Source organism: Podarcis muralis, chromosome 12 (genome assembly GCF_964188315.1).
Source record: "Podarcis muralis chromosome 12, rPodMur119.hap1.1, whole genome shotgun sequence".
Taxonomy (NCBI): Eukaryota; Metazoa; Chordata; class Lepidosauria; order Squamata; family Lacertidae; genus Podarcis; species Podarcis muralis.
Genome location: NC_135666.1, coordinates 41,833,482 through 41,849,816, shown reverse-complemented (window position 1 = coordinate 41,849,816; position 16,335 = coordinate 41,833,482). Strand labels below are relative to the sequence as shown.

The 16,335-nt window shown below is 41.9% G+C and overlaps 1 protein-coding gene and 1 long non-coding RNA gene across 10 annotated transcripts in view; one reads left to right on the top strand and one right to left on the bottom strand.

The window, feature by feature from the left end:
- Positions 1–16,240, top strand: part of THRB (thyroid hormone receptor beta) — a 187,813-nt gene extending 171,573 nt beyond the window's left edge. For 8 of the 9 annotated variants that reach the window (XM_077916283.1, XM_077916284.1, XM_077916285.1 and 5 more), the window contains 3 exons: positions 2,291–2,437; positions 6,006–6,264; positions 7,161–16,240. In XM_077916283.1, coding sequence (XP_077772409.1) covers positions 2,291–2,437; positions 6,006–6,264; positions 7,161–7,402 — 648 coding nt within the window. In that variant the 3' untranslated portion in view covers positions 7,403–16,240. The remainder of the gene's footprint in view (positions 1–2,290; positions 2,438–6,005; positions 6,265–7,160) is intronic. The other variant, XM_077916287.1, reaches the window with a different exon arrangement.
- LOC114607370 (uncharacterized) overlaps positions 2,432–16,335 on the bottom strand; it is a 31,351-nt gene continuing 17,447 nt past the window's right edge. The window contains exon 3 of the long non-coding RNA XR_003709129.2: positions 2,432–2,798. This is a non-coding gene — a long non-coding RNA (uncharacterized LOC114607370). The remainder of the gene's footprint in view (positions 2,799–16,335) is intronic.

Here is a 16,335-nt window from a genome sequence, read left to right as displayed (position 1 = left end):
GCTTTGGGAATTTGTTAAAATTGAAAAGTTGGTTATAAATACCTAACATGAAAAGTAATAACTATTTCCCTGCATTTATGTGATTCTAATGAGGTGCTGGTGTGTTGTGCGCATAGTTTTCCCTGACGTTTGAGGCGAGCAGGAAAGCAGAACTTACCAAACTTGCACTTTTATCGAAACAATGTGTGAACTGAAAAACAGCAATCCTTTGTAATTCAATTTCCCCCAAAATTTTGTAGTTCTCCAGTCCAGCAAACGTGTTAAAAACTGCATTGGGGTAAAATGTGCATATAAGGCATATAATAGTGAAAATAGCATACAAAAATGCATTCCATTAGGGTTCTGGGGGTTTTCCCCCCCAAAGATGTGTATATTTGACAAAATCGCAAAGAAAAAAAAGTGTGTTTAATGGGAGAAATTCTCAATAAAATACTGAGGTTTTTTATATAAAATGGAAAATAATGTAGAGAACTAAAATGAGAGAACCCAGAATTGCCAGATTCATCCATCCCATCATCATGTGAAGTGGAAACCAGTTGCTGGGTGCTGACCCTGCTCTCAGCATCACATCATATCCCAGCCAGCCCAAGCCCCTCACCATGTCCACACAGGGCATGCCTGCAGAGGAGAAACCTACCTGTCGTGCATAGGCTTTCCGGTGAGAGGGAACCCTGGCTGCACAGTTTTTTTGGAAGTCCTCTCCCACCTACAGACATGCTCCTAGTTCCTGGAGACTGTAGGGTTAGGAGGATGTAATGGCAAAAGCCAAAACACTTCACTGAGCAGTGAGCATGCTGAGTCCCTGTGGGAGCAGGGAATAGAAAACAGGGGTGGTGATATTAGAATGGAGTGGCAGGGAAACTGAACACACGGCAACATTTTGTTGCAGATCCTAGTAAAGGGACCCCTGACCTTTAGGCCCAGTCGTGACCGACTCTGGGGTTGCGGTGCTCATCTCGCTTTATTGGCCAAGGGAGCCGGCGTACATGTTGGTCATGTGGCCAACATGACTAAGCTGCTTCTGGCAAACCAGAGCAGCTCACGGAAATGCCGTTTACCTTCCCGCCTATTTATCTACTTGCACTTTGACGTGCTTTCGAACTGCTAGGTTGGCAGGAGCAAGGACCGAGCAACGGGAGCTAACCCCGTCGCGGGGATTCAAACCGCCGACCTTCTGATCAGCAAGTCCTAGGCTCTGTGGTTTAACCCACAGCGCCTATCTGTCATTTTTACTTGGTTACAGCTTTAGAATAGCAGTACCGTTTTGTTTCCTAATACAGTCGTACCTCAGCTCCCAAACACCTTGTGAGTCGAACGTTTTGGCTCCCGAACGCCGGAAACTTGGACGTGAGTGTTCTGGTTTCTGAACGTTCTTTGGAAGACGAACATCTGACGTGGCTTCCGCAGCTTCGGATTGGCTGCAGGAGCTTCCTGCAGCCAATTGGAAGCCGTGCCTTGGTTTCTGAACGTTTTGGAAGTCGAATGGACTTCCGGAACGGATTCCGTTCAACTTCCGAGGTACCACTGTAGTGGAAAATATTTGTGGTCATGAAGAGTCGGACACGACTAAACAACAACAACATGTATTGGGCAAAGCATACAAACATAAACTCAGTGATAGGAAACAGAACGCATATTTAACGTTAGCCTCTTTGACCTGAATTCCTGAACTTAGCTTCACCCCTCAAACCAAGTGATCAACTGTTGAGAGAATATAACCCGTGTTGGTTCCTATCCTGTCTGTTTTTCTTACCTGTCAGGTTAGCGCAGCTATAGGAACAGCCTTCGGCTATTTTGAACTTTGGTGAAGCCTCTCTGTCCCTCTAGCAAATGACAACAAATTCATAGGAAAGGTCAGAAATCCCCCTCCTCTGACAAATTTAATGCCGAAGGACTTCTCTTCCTTTTGGATTTCAGGAGAAGATGAGTTTTCCTAGGTGGGACTGAGAAACGGCACTCGCTTTAGGGTTTCGGGGTGAACAGCTAAATGGCTTCCACAAGATAACATAAATAGACAAGAATAAGTAGCTACATTTGCAAAGCACAGAGCTGCCTACACAAATGAGTAGTGGCATGTCAGAAACTTACGTGTACAAGAGTTTGTCTTAGACAGTGGCTTCTTTGGAATACAAAAGTTAATTTTGCTAAGTAATAGCTATGGGGCTTTCTTACAAACAAAACAGAAGAAGTGATGGGTTTGAACTGCCAGCGCTCCACAAAAGTTTAAGAAGATTCCATGTCCGCTGCAAATAAATTGTCTCCTTACAATGTTTTTCTTTTCTGTTGTTAGCCAGAGGATATTGGACAAGCACCAATAGTAAATGCCCCAGAAGGCGGGAAAGTAGATTTAGAAGCCTTCAGCCAGTTTACAAAAATTATCACACCAGCAATCACAAGAGTGGTGGATTTTGCCAAAAAGTTGCCTATGTTCTGTGAGGTACGGATTTCTTTCCAGTTTAACCTCTCTCTTTTTTCTTTCCTTCTCCTTTATTTATTTATTTATTTTGCATGTAAATGTGAACTTTGTTTACCACCCCTAAAAACAGCTTGAGATGGAATTTTATTTTATTTTGAGATAGAGTTACAACACAGACAACAAAGTATACACACAACACTACAAGAAGAACTAGGAATTAATAAACTTACATATAGCTATCTCATTATATCATGCCTGTGAGATATCCAGCTCACTAACTATATCATATCTAAGTTATATACTGTATATCATAGTCAGAAACAAAAATATGGGTACCTGTCACTTGATTCAGATTGGATCAAAAGATTTGATGGGCTTCCACCTAGGAAATAAAGAGAAATCATGGATTTTATATATATATTGTATCCCTTGCTTGCTGCGCATTCTGAGTAAGATTGTATGTAACCATCATCTCCCAAATTTAATTAATTAATTAATTAAGCCCCTGCCTTTAGTGTCCAAGGAGCCCAGGGCGGAAATTTTATTAATGCACTGCTTTTTATATAGTTTCTTGGGAGACTTCCTGTTATGTGCTACACACAACTTTGCCCCTGGATACGATTACTTAAGAAGGCCTTTATGCAGAAATACAGAGTCTATAGATTCAAAGTGATCACATAGCATAGCTTGGGGGAGCTACCTGTGGCCTAATGTGGCAAAATTCCTGGATGTCATCTGGAATGTATTCCTGAACTTTTACACTGTTTAAGGCACTAACACTGCTGCCATCAAAGGTGAAATCATAAACCAATCTGACCAGTGTACTAACTATAGTAGGGCATATCCGTTGAAGTACTGCAGGGGTCACATACAACATACTGAGAACTTCGTATTGTGTGTCCTTTATAGTCTCCTTAGTAGTGCTGATTAATAAAAAGAAAAAGATCTCCAGGTTATCTCCAGGAAAAATCCCCATTGTCTTCCATAGACTCCCCTAAGTCACTTTTCCATGCATATAAATATGATGGATTGTCTTCCAATAATGGCATTTGAGGAAATTACAAATAGATGAAAACAGATATTTAACCAGAGGGATAACTTCACAACATGGATTAATCCAAAGTGCTACGATTGGAAGTGCAGCAAGGAGAAAGAAGAGTGCATTTAACCTTTTCCTCAAAAACACAGTTGTTCCACTGAAAAATCCTCACCCTCATCTCTCAACTGTTGGGACTGTTGGGACTGGAGAAAGGGAGACTTGCCCAGGGAATGGGCTAGTCCATTTTTCAGCTTCCAGTTTAAAGCAGAACAAAATTATCGGGTGAAGCTAAATCACCCGTGTGTGAAAACACCCTCTGTCTCTTTCACTCTCTCTTGTGTGTCCCTTTATCTGTTCCAGAACATTTTTTCAGTTGTTCCTTTCATACACAGATCTCAGATCATCCTTAGCTGTAGTGAAAGAGAGGGAGGATAACACTTCGTGCAAATGGCTTCCCCGTTCCAAGTGAGTCTGGCCATTCTGGGCCACTTTCATGTAGTTTCCCCGAACAAAAGATTTGGCTGGCATAGCTTTCCCGCTGCCCTTAAGCCATTCGCTCTGCCCCAATTCACCCTCTCTTGTCCAAACTTCAGAATACTCAACAGCTGATAGCAAAACTCTGCAACACCATGCAAGTGCCAAATGAGTCTCAAAGGGAATGTGCTTGTTTCAAAATTATTAAACTAATCATGTTTATTTTGGATAATTAGAATATATTTTAGCCCTCATTTTCTCTCTCTGCTTTTCTTGCCCCCCACCCTTCTTTTTGGTTATGAAACATCACTTCCCATTTGCCCCGACCTGTGTAAACTATTGAAGCTGATGTAGGGAAACCTGACTGAGTTCTTCTCCTTTAGCGATCACTCATAGCCAAGTAAGATAGTCTTCTATAAACACGGTTTTACCAATGAGTCCGTAAGTGACTGTGGAGGCCAATTCTGGATCCACACATCCTTTCACAGTGGGGACATTGGTTTCCAGGGGGGAGTTGATCACAGTGTGGATTTGCCAAGCATGCCTTCCTCTTAGCAGTAGCACCAGTCACTCTCCCTATGAGTCAGATACTCTACACTTAAAGCTGGCAGCTGAGGCGGGGAAAAGATGACATTACAATCAAGTGTCAATTTTCCTTTGCAGGCAGACTACATTTTTCAAAAACCATTCGGCCCCTGGAACATTGCTTTCACTTCTGCTAAGCCATGATCCTTTCGCCCACTCAGGTTTCTTTTTTTTTTTTGTTGAGATTAAATGTAATCACTGTGTCAGTACTATAAATAACGACTCCCAACCCCACAGACAGACAGACAGACAGACACACACACACACACACACACACACACACACCTCTCTCAACTTGACTTAAAAATAAAATAACTTAATAACTGAAGCCAAAATGGAACAGATTTTTGTTTCCATAACTACTTTATGTTATGGACTACGGGCGATTTAATAGTGCTACAGAACTAATAACAAGATGGCCTCCTACCCTGAAGGGTTCGAATTTACATTGGCCAATGGGCTGAAGGTTTTGTGGGGGACAAAGATAGCGGTTGTATAACACAAGTATGTACCATTGCTGGGTCATTCACATTATTATTATTAATTACTATTATTATTATTAGCTTTTTACACAAAAGTGACTCAAAGCAACCTACATGATAATAATAAAAGTAGCAAGCAACATTAAAACCAATTATAAAAGCAGCAGTAAAACAAGATTTAAAGTGCAAATCCAGAAATATATATAAAAGATACATATCCTACCCACCTCACATCAAAGGATGAGCCCAATAAAGAGGCAGAAAACATAACTAATTACCCTCTCAATTAAGGACCGAAGGCCTTCCTAAATGCAAATGTTTTTGCCTGGCACCTAAAACCAGACAAAGATGGCACCAGTTGTGCTTCCCGGAGGAGAACGTTCCATAAGTGGGGAACCACCACTGAGAAGGCCATTTCTCATGTCCCTCAGGTGAGGCACACAGAGAAAGACCTCCGATGATCATTGCAGGTTCCAGGCTGGTTTATGTGGGGAGAGGCAGTTGTTGCGGTCCTGAGCCACCTAAGACTTTATGGGTCAAAACCAACTAAAACCAGCTAAAACGGTAGCTAGTGCAGTTGTCCCAGTTTTGGTATAATATGAATTCTGCTGATTTCTGAATGAGCTGCCGTTTTCAAAAGCAGCCCCAAGTATGACACACTGCAATAATATTACTGTAATAGATAGTGATTTATTAATTATACAATCATCATCATCAAAATAGTAATAATAAATTAAACTGCTTTGAATGTATACCTATCCCATCTTGACTCTCCAGTAATCCCCAGGTCTCAGTGAAGGGTGAAAAATGACAATGAAGGCGGCATGTGGATGACATTATTAAGAATACTCTCTAGGCAGGTTTTAGTGATCACTTCAAAGGAAGTGATAAAGGGAAGGAATGAAAGGAAACTGCATACAGGGGTGGTGCCAATATTTATTTTACTTTTTAGCGTTTAGCCTTTCACTTAAGTGCAGGAAAACTGATTCTCACTTGCCATTCTCCGCAGCTGCCATGTGAAGACCAGATCATCCTTCTGAAAGGTTGTTGCATGGAGATTATGTCCCTCAGAGCAGCAGTTCGCTATGACCCCGAGAGCGAGACTTTGACCCTGAATGGGGAGATGGCGGTGACCAGGGGCCAGCTGAAAAATGGGGGTCTTGGAGTTGTATCAGATGCCATTTTTGACCTGGGCATGTCATTGTCATCATTCAACCTAGATGACACGGAAGTCGCTCTCCTGCAGGCGGTACTGCTGATGTCTTCAGGTGAGTATGAAAATAGTTTAGTAATTTACACTCTGGCCACTACACCACACTGACTTCCTAGAGTACCGTACTTTTTGCTCTATAAGACTCACTTTTTCCCTCCTAAAAAGTAAGAGAAAATGTGTGCGCGTCTTATGGAGCAAATGCAGGCTGCGCAGCTATCCCAGAAGCCAGGAACAGCAAGAGGGATCACTGCTTTTGCTGCGCAGTGATCCCTCTTGCTGTTCTGGCTTCTGGGATTCAGAATATTTTTTTTCTTATTTTCCTCCTCCAAAAACTAGGTGCGTTTTATGGCCTGGTGCGTCTTATAGAGTGAAAAATACGGTACTTCTCTGGGGAAATAAATATGGGGAGAGCAAAATTAAGCCTAGTGTGCACATATACAGTGGTACCTCGGTTTTCGAACGTCTCAGAAGTCGAACATTTCGAGTTTCGGACGCCATAAACCCAGAAGTAAATACTTCCATTTTCTAACATGTCTTGGAAGTCAAACATGCCACGCAGCTTCTGCTGAGTGCAAGCTCTGGAGGCCTAGCCGTCGGCTGTTTTTGAACATTTCAGAATTCAAACAGTCTTCCAGAACGGATTACGTTCGAAAACCAAAGTACCACTGTATTGTTTTACCAAAACATATAAGGTAAAATTCTCAATTGGCAACTGCTCCCATGTTCTAGCCCTATGTTTTGCCCAAGAGACAACCCACTACCTTACTCTGGTTCTCTGAAGCCTCAGGGAAGCTGTGTCAGGCTCGACTGGCATTGGGAAATACTGTGGGAACCTGCCACTGAGCAATATCAATTCCTTAAAATTTGACTGAGCTCTGCAGAAGGTACTTGTTTAAGTAGTCCTGGGTGGATGTAAGGAAATAACTTGTGCCTTTCGTCTAAATTATGCAGATCGCCCGGGTCTTGTCAGCGTCGAGAGAATAGAAAAGTGCCAAGAGGGCTTCCTCCTGGCATTTGAACACTACATTAATTACAGAAAGCATCACATTGCACACTTTTGGCCAAAACTGCTGATGAAAGTGACGGACCTACGAATGATTGGCGCCTGTCATGCTAGCCGCTTCCTGCACATGAAGGTGGAATGCCCAACAGAACTCTTTCCCCCTTTGTTCCTGGAAGTTTTTGAGGATTAAAAAGACTGGAGAGGTTCTCGAAAATCCTATAGCACTACTGGGTGTCTGTCATTTCATTCCATTGCCTAGTATTTTCTCTCTCTCTTTTTTTGTCCATTTCCATTTTGTTCCACCTTGTTTTTTGTTTGGAGGATTATTTTTGATAGGCACGATTGATGATCTCCCTTCAATGCGGGTACTTGTGACAATTGCATTTGTGTGTGTGTGTGTGTGTGTGTGTGTGTGTGTGTCCTTTTGATGTGAATCCTTTGAAAGTTTGACATTGGAAATACAAATGAATCCGTTTCATTCACCAGCATTCAGGTGCTCATAAGCTCACGCTCATCACTGCTTGGAGAGAGGTGGGGAAATAAGCTGAACTAGTAGGGAAACAAATAGATACTCAGATCTTTATATTTTTTAATTCTGCCATATTTTGTACAGTATTATCTCACTTTCAGGACACGAGGTATTTGCTACAATCTAGAAAGTGTTAGGCTCACCTAAGTACCAGCTGAAATCGATAGGACTTAACCATGCCTAACTTTCACCTGATTGCAACCATGGTTTTTAGTAGTTCTTAAGAGAGTGCATCTTAATTTAGCCAAAGACTTCCATAATTGCCATCATTGCTTTGAGATCAGAATGGGTATCTTACAAGTAAATAAATAAAACCTTTTGTATTTTTAAATCCTTTTTTTAAAAAAACCCTAATAGGTCAGTGCTCCAAAAAGTGCGGAAAGTCCTTCGTTTGTTCCTATTTTCCATATTTTATTGGGATGTGTGAACGAAAGTCACACCTACTAGAATAAGAACTGACATTTGGAACCTACATTGCCCCAAGTCTTCTAAAACAAATTTGACTTCATGTTGCTAAATAGGGGAAATTGCTACATAGTCGTACCTTGGTTTTCGAACAGCTTAGTTTTGGCTCCTGAACACCGCAAACCCGGAAGTGAGTGTTCCGGTTTGCAAACGTTCTTTGGAACCTGAACGTCCGACAGGGCTTCTGCGGCTTCCGATTGAGTGCAGGAAGCTCCTGCAGCCAATTTATACCCCAGATGGGCGGGGTATAAATAATAAATTATTATTATTATATTATAATCGAAAGCCGTGCCTTGGTTTTCAAACATTTTCGGAAGTCGAATGGACTTCCGGAACGGATTCTGTTCGACAACCAAGGTACGACTGTATTAATCATCCAGGCTTTTGGGGAGGAGCGGGAGAAACGCGATAATTTTGGGCTCAATCCATTCATTTCTTATGAGTGCAGGAACTCTGATAGGCACACCAAAAATATCCCCCTGTAAATTGAGGATGGGGAACTTGTGGTGGTCCTCCAGAAGACCCTTGGCCATGGTGGCCGGAGCTGATAGGAGTTGGCACCCAGCAGCAAATGGAGGGCACAGCTTCTCCATCCCTGCTGCAAGGGCTACCTCACTAATTTCTATAGATGCAGAAAGCCCATAGGCACACACAAAATTTGAATAAGCCATTTCTGAGTGTGTGCGGGCATGTCATCTGCATGTCTGATGACTTCTGTTACTCTGGATTGGGAGAATTTAAAGGAAGAGTCAGAATTTCTCTGAAAACTCAAGCATATAAATCAGGGGCAGCCCACATGGTGGCATCCAGCTGTTGTGGATCACAACTCTCATCAGCCCCAGCAAACATGGCCACTGGTGACATGGTCCGTGACATCTAGAAGGGGCCATGTTGGCCACTCCCGGAAACGTAGGCAAGAGAAATTGACATAGCCATAAAGTACAAATGCATTTCTTGTATTTGTACTTAAGACTCTACAACATCATTCCAGCAATTTAATGACCATTCCCACAACCACAGTAGGGACTTCCTATCCATTCCTAGTGGCCTTCTTGAAATTGTGGGCGGAATCTTGAGGTGAAAATGGGTTGTCTGAATGCTTTTCCGAGACCCAGATTCAAAAATCATTTGCAGGGGTGGGCTAAATTCACAGGTCACATCCACACCGTGTATTTAATCCACATGGCTTCCTCTGAAGAATCCTGGGAACTGTAGTTTGTTAAGCGTGCGAGGAATTGCAGCTCTGTGAGAGGTAAATTACACTTCCAGGATACTTTAGGGAAAGCCGTGTGCTTTTAATGTGTGGTATAGATGTGACCACAGAGTATTTGAAATGACTGTCTCTCCTTTTATAGAAATCTGTATACAACTGACCATAAAGGGAAAACAGCTTTAAAAGTTACGCCAACCAAGCCCTTTACACTTCATCCTTTTCCCTAGTTAAGATAATGGGTTGCATTTTAGACTTGATTTTCCTTTTTTCTCCCCCTTCCCTGAAAACAATTCTTTCCCTCTGATATATTAGTACCAAACTGTGCAGGACAAGCTCTCCTGCTGCTGTATTCTGTTAATCAAGAATCAGTGCACGTGGGGCTGTTCTGATGGTGATATTTAAACAGGCTAGATATGCAGTTCATGGAACACCTAACTTATTTGCTGTGAACTGCTCTCATTTTTTATATGATGCACCAGGTAGGCCCTTCCCTTCCCACCCTTTTCTTTTCATTTCCCAGTTCAGCTTATTCTCAAAGTACGCTTTTTGAATCCTTCCATCCTACCCTGTGCATTCACATATCAGTAAGTAACAAAGGCGATAGACCCTTTCACTGCCTGTCTACAATCACTCTCATAGCGACTGTAACCTGGGGCAAGGTCCCCAGGAAACGCGAATCTAGTCCGTGCCGCAGCCAGCAGGGGCTTAGTGCCTGCACTTCTGAAACAACAAGTTCCCATGCCACATAGCAAACTGCTTTGGCAATCAACATTAGTTCCAGAAGCGGCATGTGTTACGTCTTCGGTTGCAAGAAGGAGACAATTCCACAAACCCTTGGGAGCCATTTCGGCCCAGAACAATCGCTAGAAGTCTAGACCCAGAGCACCATTGTATACTCTGGAAAAATTCTGTACTCAGGAAGACTTTCACTGTGGACAAAACGAGAACGGTAGAGTTCTTATCAGCCATGCTTCATTCCATTAGCAAAGGAAGTCTTTTGAGTGCTCATGCACCAAACTGTGTCATCACATGGTGGACATTAATCAAGTCCATGGCCCAGCAATCCAATACAGAGTTAGGTGTCCTTAAACTCACTGATCTCAATGACTTAGGTTAGGTTGTGGTCCATGTTAGCAAATGCCTAAACATGCCGTATATATTTGTCACAGTCTATATGAATTTGGGGGTGGGGGTGGGGGTGGAGAATGAGAGGCTCCTAGACAGTCACAGAAGAAACAAAGGCATCACGTTGACTCCCTTTGTTTTTTAACTGCTGCAAAACAGAAGTCATTACAAAAGTTATTACTGCAAGAGTAATAACCCACATCCATAGTGAAAAGTGTTAACATAGATCAATTCATGAATGAGGCATCCAAGAGGTTGCGTAATATTCTCTCGGGTGCCAGATACGTCTACAGAACCTAATATCACCTGTCTCCAGAGAGACGGTTCTTGCCATAAAAGAGACAATTGCGAGCTTTTGTGATGCCTTTTGTTTCATAAGCTTCTGGTAGCATAAGAATATGCAAAGTTTCAAAGTAAGCTTCACCTGGTCTCTTTCACCAGCTTAAGTCGTTTGAAAATGCTTATCCAAAAATTCAATTGGATCAACTCAGGGAATTTTTTTCTCCAAAAGATGAACAAATTCAAAATAGATCAACCATCTGCCCAGATAAATGTGTCTTGTCAAATACCTGCTTTACAAATATTACAGGCAAATACATCGCAAGTTGGTACTGGCCCTCGTCAGCTTACTTAATAAGGAGATTAGTGGAGTTTGAAAGTACTGCAGTTCAATCTACACAAACATCCATCTTGCTTGCAATGCCTATGGAAACAGATGTGGGTGAGCAGTACTTAAGGTGTCCTCCAGACCATGGGCTGCTGATACCTTCCTCATGGTTATTGCCTCCCATGGTCTGTAAACCTTTCCTGGCATATTTTATACAAAACGTAACCTCAGGCTGCAATCCTGTGCCCAGTTACCTGGAGTAAGCCCCACTGAATGCAATAGGACTTACTTTTGAGTAGACATGTATAGCATTGCACTGTTAGTAAAGCAGAAAACCACCCATGATTAGTACATCAGGCATGGCCAAACTTGGCCCTCCAGATGTTTTGGGATCCCTAGGTAACAGGACCGGTGGTCAGGGATGATGGGAATTGTAGTCCTAAAACACCTGGAGGGCCAAGTTTGGCCATGCACAGTATAGATGGAGGACTTGTACCTTCCCTAACCCTACAGAATCAAGCATTTATGCTGAATTTCCATCATGATGCCCCAACTCCTCCTTGGCCTTGCCAAATTCTTTTAGCAGATGCTAAACTGGGCAGTTGGTGATATCAGAAATGCAGGCACTTCACACTCCTGTCTTGGAAGTTTCCCTGTTTCTTCCCATTTCTCAGCACATATCATCAAGCGCATGTGGGGAATGTGTGGCATAATCATCTGAATTCAGCATTGCTTAATATAAATTTCAAAGACTCGGGTCCCCAATTCAGAGAACCCTGCATGCGGAGGAAACATGTAAATTTTAAAACTGGATTAATAGGGAACAAATGAGTAACGTGAAATGAAATACGGCAAGCATGTTGGGTCTGGGTGCATCCTTAAAGCCATTTAGTCAAGAGCTGTTTTTCTTGAAAGGCTTCAGTGCCCCAGACACACAAAGACAACTGTCTCCCTTCACATCTTTTAAAAGTAGCCCCAGGGTAATAAGATGAGAACCATTTGGCATTTTCTTGATCAAAATCCCACTTCCCAGTTCTTGCTTGAGCCATTAGCCATGGAGGCTGCTCCATTACCAAATGGGACGGCTGCCCCATCAATCTCAGTTTCTCCCAGAAGACCTCATGTCTTCTGTCTTACAGCCGGTCCAGGGGCTGGTCTCGGCTACTTGCTTCCTCCAACTTAGGCTCCTACAAGTCCACCTCTGCCTTGTAGGGAGAGTCAGCAGGGAGGAGGATGGGGACAAAACCAAAATTAGTTAGCTCCACCTGTCATTAGCTTTTGCTCTGCCTACTGCTGGCTTCCTGCCTTTCACCCTCTTGGTCCTAGTGGGCAATAAGGGAAAATATATTAGGACAGTCAAACCTCGGTTCCCGAACACCTCCGTTATCATACGTTTCAGCTCCCGGATGCCAAAAACTCAGAAGTAAGTGTTCTGGTTTTTGAACTTTTTTCGGAAGCCGAACATCCGACGCGGCTCCCGCTTGAGTGCAAGAAGCTCTTGCAGCCAATCGGAAGCCACGCCTCTGTTGTTGAACGTTTCGGAAGCCAAACAAGATTCCAGAATGGAATACGTTCGACAACCGAGGTTTTCTGTACAGTATGCGCATTTTCCATAATGGTGCAAGCAGCGGCTTGTGAGTAGCCAGTTTAGGTCAGGGTGCAGGGTAAAACGTGACCCTGCTCACATTTTCTGCCTTCCAGCCCCTCCCAGCCCACCAATAAATTAATGCTGAAATCATATGCATGTTTACTCGCCAGCAAGTCCCATTCAGTTTGATGGCCCCTGCTCTCATGTCAAGTAGGTATAGGCTTACAGCCTGAAAGATCAGTTTATCGGGCTCACCAGTGCTTTTTTTCCTGGGGGTACGCATACCCCTAAACATTTTGTGAACCTTTGTACTTTTGTCCATTTACTGTATTTATTTTTCCCGATTTGAACTATAAAATGGTGATTTTCTTGAGTCAAAATGAGAGTACCGCTGAACATTTTTTTAGAGAGAAAAGCACTGAGGCTCACCTACTCTGGTCCAAAGTCCCAATCTGACTTTTAATACTTTCTCCAAACAAAATAGTCATCACACTCTGGAGGGATGTACCTAAAGGTTCCTTTGCAGTAAAGGAAAAGCATCTTCTGCCAGAGAGAAGCCGCCTTTCAGCCCAGCCAACTGGCCCCATTGCAAGTCCAGCTCCACAACTTTCCCATTGTTTTCTAAGGGCAGAGGAACACCCTTTCCGCCATTTGCAACAAGGAATCCCTCTGTTCATATGGAGCATTTCCCATATAGGATGAGAACGGGAGGCACAGAGCTGCAGGTGGCACTTTAGGACTACTGTCCAACATCATAGGTCACTAGTTCTTTGTTACTCAGTATTCTAAAGCACTTTTTAGACAAAAACGTTAAGTGGTAGTTGGTTAGCAATGCACACTATGCTTCAGAGACACTTAAGGCTGCAACTCTAAGCATGTCTACTCAGAAGTAAGTCCTACTTAATTCAATGGGACTCACTAGGTAAGTGTAGCCCAATTCACTTAAGTTACCATCAAGTCATCAATCACAACTCAATAGCCATTTTGTACTTCGGAGACGGTCTAGCAAAATGTAAGGGTGTTAAATCCTTATTTCAGTCACTCCGGTTTTTTACATTTGTAGCTCCACAGGCTTTTCAGCGATTTCACTGTTTATTTACACCAGGGAGAGAGAGCAGAATTGGGACCTATGTTTGAGTCCTTAGTTTGTTTAAATATGTGTGGGGTATTTTTTCAAAAAACGAACATAGTCCTCAGTCCTGCCAAGGTTGGTAAACTATAAGGTTTTATCAAATCATGGCCAGCGTCTTGGGTAGATTTCAGAACCGACTACTCATAGTGGCAAATCCTACACCCAGTATTTTTTTCTGTGTGGGTTGAGCCTTTTGGCAGAACACAACAACGATGATTTTTTACACTGCACAGCGTTTATTTCTGCTTGTTGACAGTGCCACATGGCTCTCAATTTTGCTTTCTGCTCTAGGTATAGTAGCAAGTGGAGTGTTCTCTATATGAAAAAAAAACTCCTTATTAAAAAAAAAGTGTCATCTTTACTATTTCTTGCTCTAAACAAACAGATGTTTAAGCTGCACTGGGTTTGTGTTGCAACTGAGTTCTGTAATTTCTTGACAATGTATTTATATGGTGAGATAGCAGTTTCTTAAAAGTAACAACACTGTGCCAAAATACAGATGTCGGAATTTAGACATTGGACATTTGTGATTTTATCTTTGTGCTAAATAATCACTCCATCGCAGAGCGGAGCACAGAAAAGAAGAAGCAAAATCAAAACGGGATTATTGAAAGGAAGATTACTCTTCCGGAATCTGCCTGGACAAAGCTACTGATTGCAAGAGGAGCGTGTCATTGCTAGTGATGTTATCTTTATGCTATGGAACTCTTAACTTGTAGGTGTCATACGGACTTCTTCTCGCTGCATAAATCATAAGCAAAACCAACCAGTCTTATGGTTTTCAGAAATAGCTTGCAAGGCTAACCCTTTCTCCCACTGTCAGCAATGAGAATCAAAACCAGGGAAGACGCATCCATTTTTTGCTTTGTTTGAAAAAGTCAGTTTGTTCTAGGTCAGGGCTGGGGAATCTCTGGCTTTCCTGATGTTCACGGACTCCAGCTCCCAGTAGCCTCAGAGAGCACAGTCAAGAACGATGGGAGCTGGAGTCCATCCACAAGTGAAAGGCTAAAGTTTCTCGGTCCCTCACCTAGGTGATAAGAATTTTAGACTGTTTGGTTCACCAACATTTTCCCGCTCTGCTAAGAACCTACTGGGTGACCTTGGGCAAGTCACTTGTCTCTCAGCCTTATATTCCAGAATTGCCCCTTGCCTCGCACGGTTGTTGAGAGGTTTGGGAGACAAAACATTGCAAGGACACTGTGCCCTGAGATGTGCTACGTTAACAAGCAAGTTTTCTTCGCCTGCCTTTTTGCAACTCTGGAGACAGCAAAGACCTATGCGAGAAGTTTTGGTTTGTCCTGTTATTATTGTAACTTTATTCAAATAACTAGATTTATCAGATACTCCCTTTTGATACTACTACGATATGACCCTTATATAAATTTTTATAGAGACACGATATCCTAGAGCGGTAGAGGTTTATTTTCCACGTAAAATATTTAAAACAAAGCGAGCACATTTATTTTAAAAACAAAAATAATGTTGCTTTTTAAAAAAATAAAATTTAAAAAATCACAATGACAAAAAAGGTATGGCCTTTTCTCACAAAGTTTTTACTGTGTTGTATAAATGTTAGCAAATGCAAAGAGAGTCTGCATTGCTTGTGTGTATTGATCCACATTCAACGATGTCGCCTTCAAAAGCAATATTGTGCAAGTAATAAGCTGTTTGTGACTGTCTATTTGCACAGTTTACCTAACTTTTAAAAGCGAACCCTTATTTATGCACAAGACAATCAAATGTAAATCTACATCGCGGTGTGGATTGAATTGATGTAAATTACTGAGCACAATGTTAAACATTAAAAAGACACTTTATTTAATTACACTAGTGTTGGATAAGATCATATCAGGGCATGAATGAGTAATTTCCCCTCTTGTTTCTTTATGTTCTTAATTTTAAAATTCCTCAAAATGGCTTCACCCCCCCCCCCCCAATACAATACTATATTCTTTACAAAATAAAATTAGGAAAGATTCTGGTGGGTTTTAGAGTTGCCCTTTCTGTGTTTTGGAGTCATGCCCTGAGGCTGTTTGAAGTTACATGAATTTATTTGAAAGACAGAGAATTCTGGAATAGGATCTTTTTTTATTATTAAAAAAAATTGTTTTGTTTTGTTTTGTTCTGTTCTGTTTTCCAAACAGTGTTAAGTGATATGCTAGATGGGTAATATTTTTTCAGCCTAAGCTATATTAAAATATGTGATCACAAATGTTTTAAACTATCTGAAGAGAAAATTTGTATATTTGGGGGAAGAATATAATTTTTACATAGCTTTTGTATGCAGATATTAATATGTAATTATGACTATAGTGGGCATAGATTACTGTGTAAGCTTGAATTCTAAAAAGAAAAAATCTTATAACTGATCAGTGGCTGGCGTCTCCGTTTCTTCTTTAAGGAGTTTAAAATCAGCTTGTTGGAGTGCTTCAGGACTTTTAAGCATCTCCTACCAGCACCAATG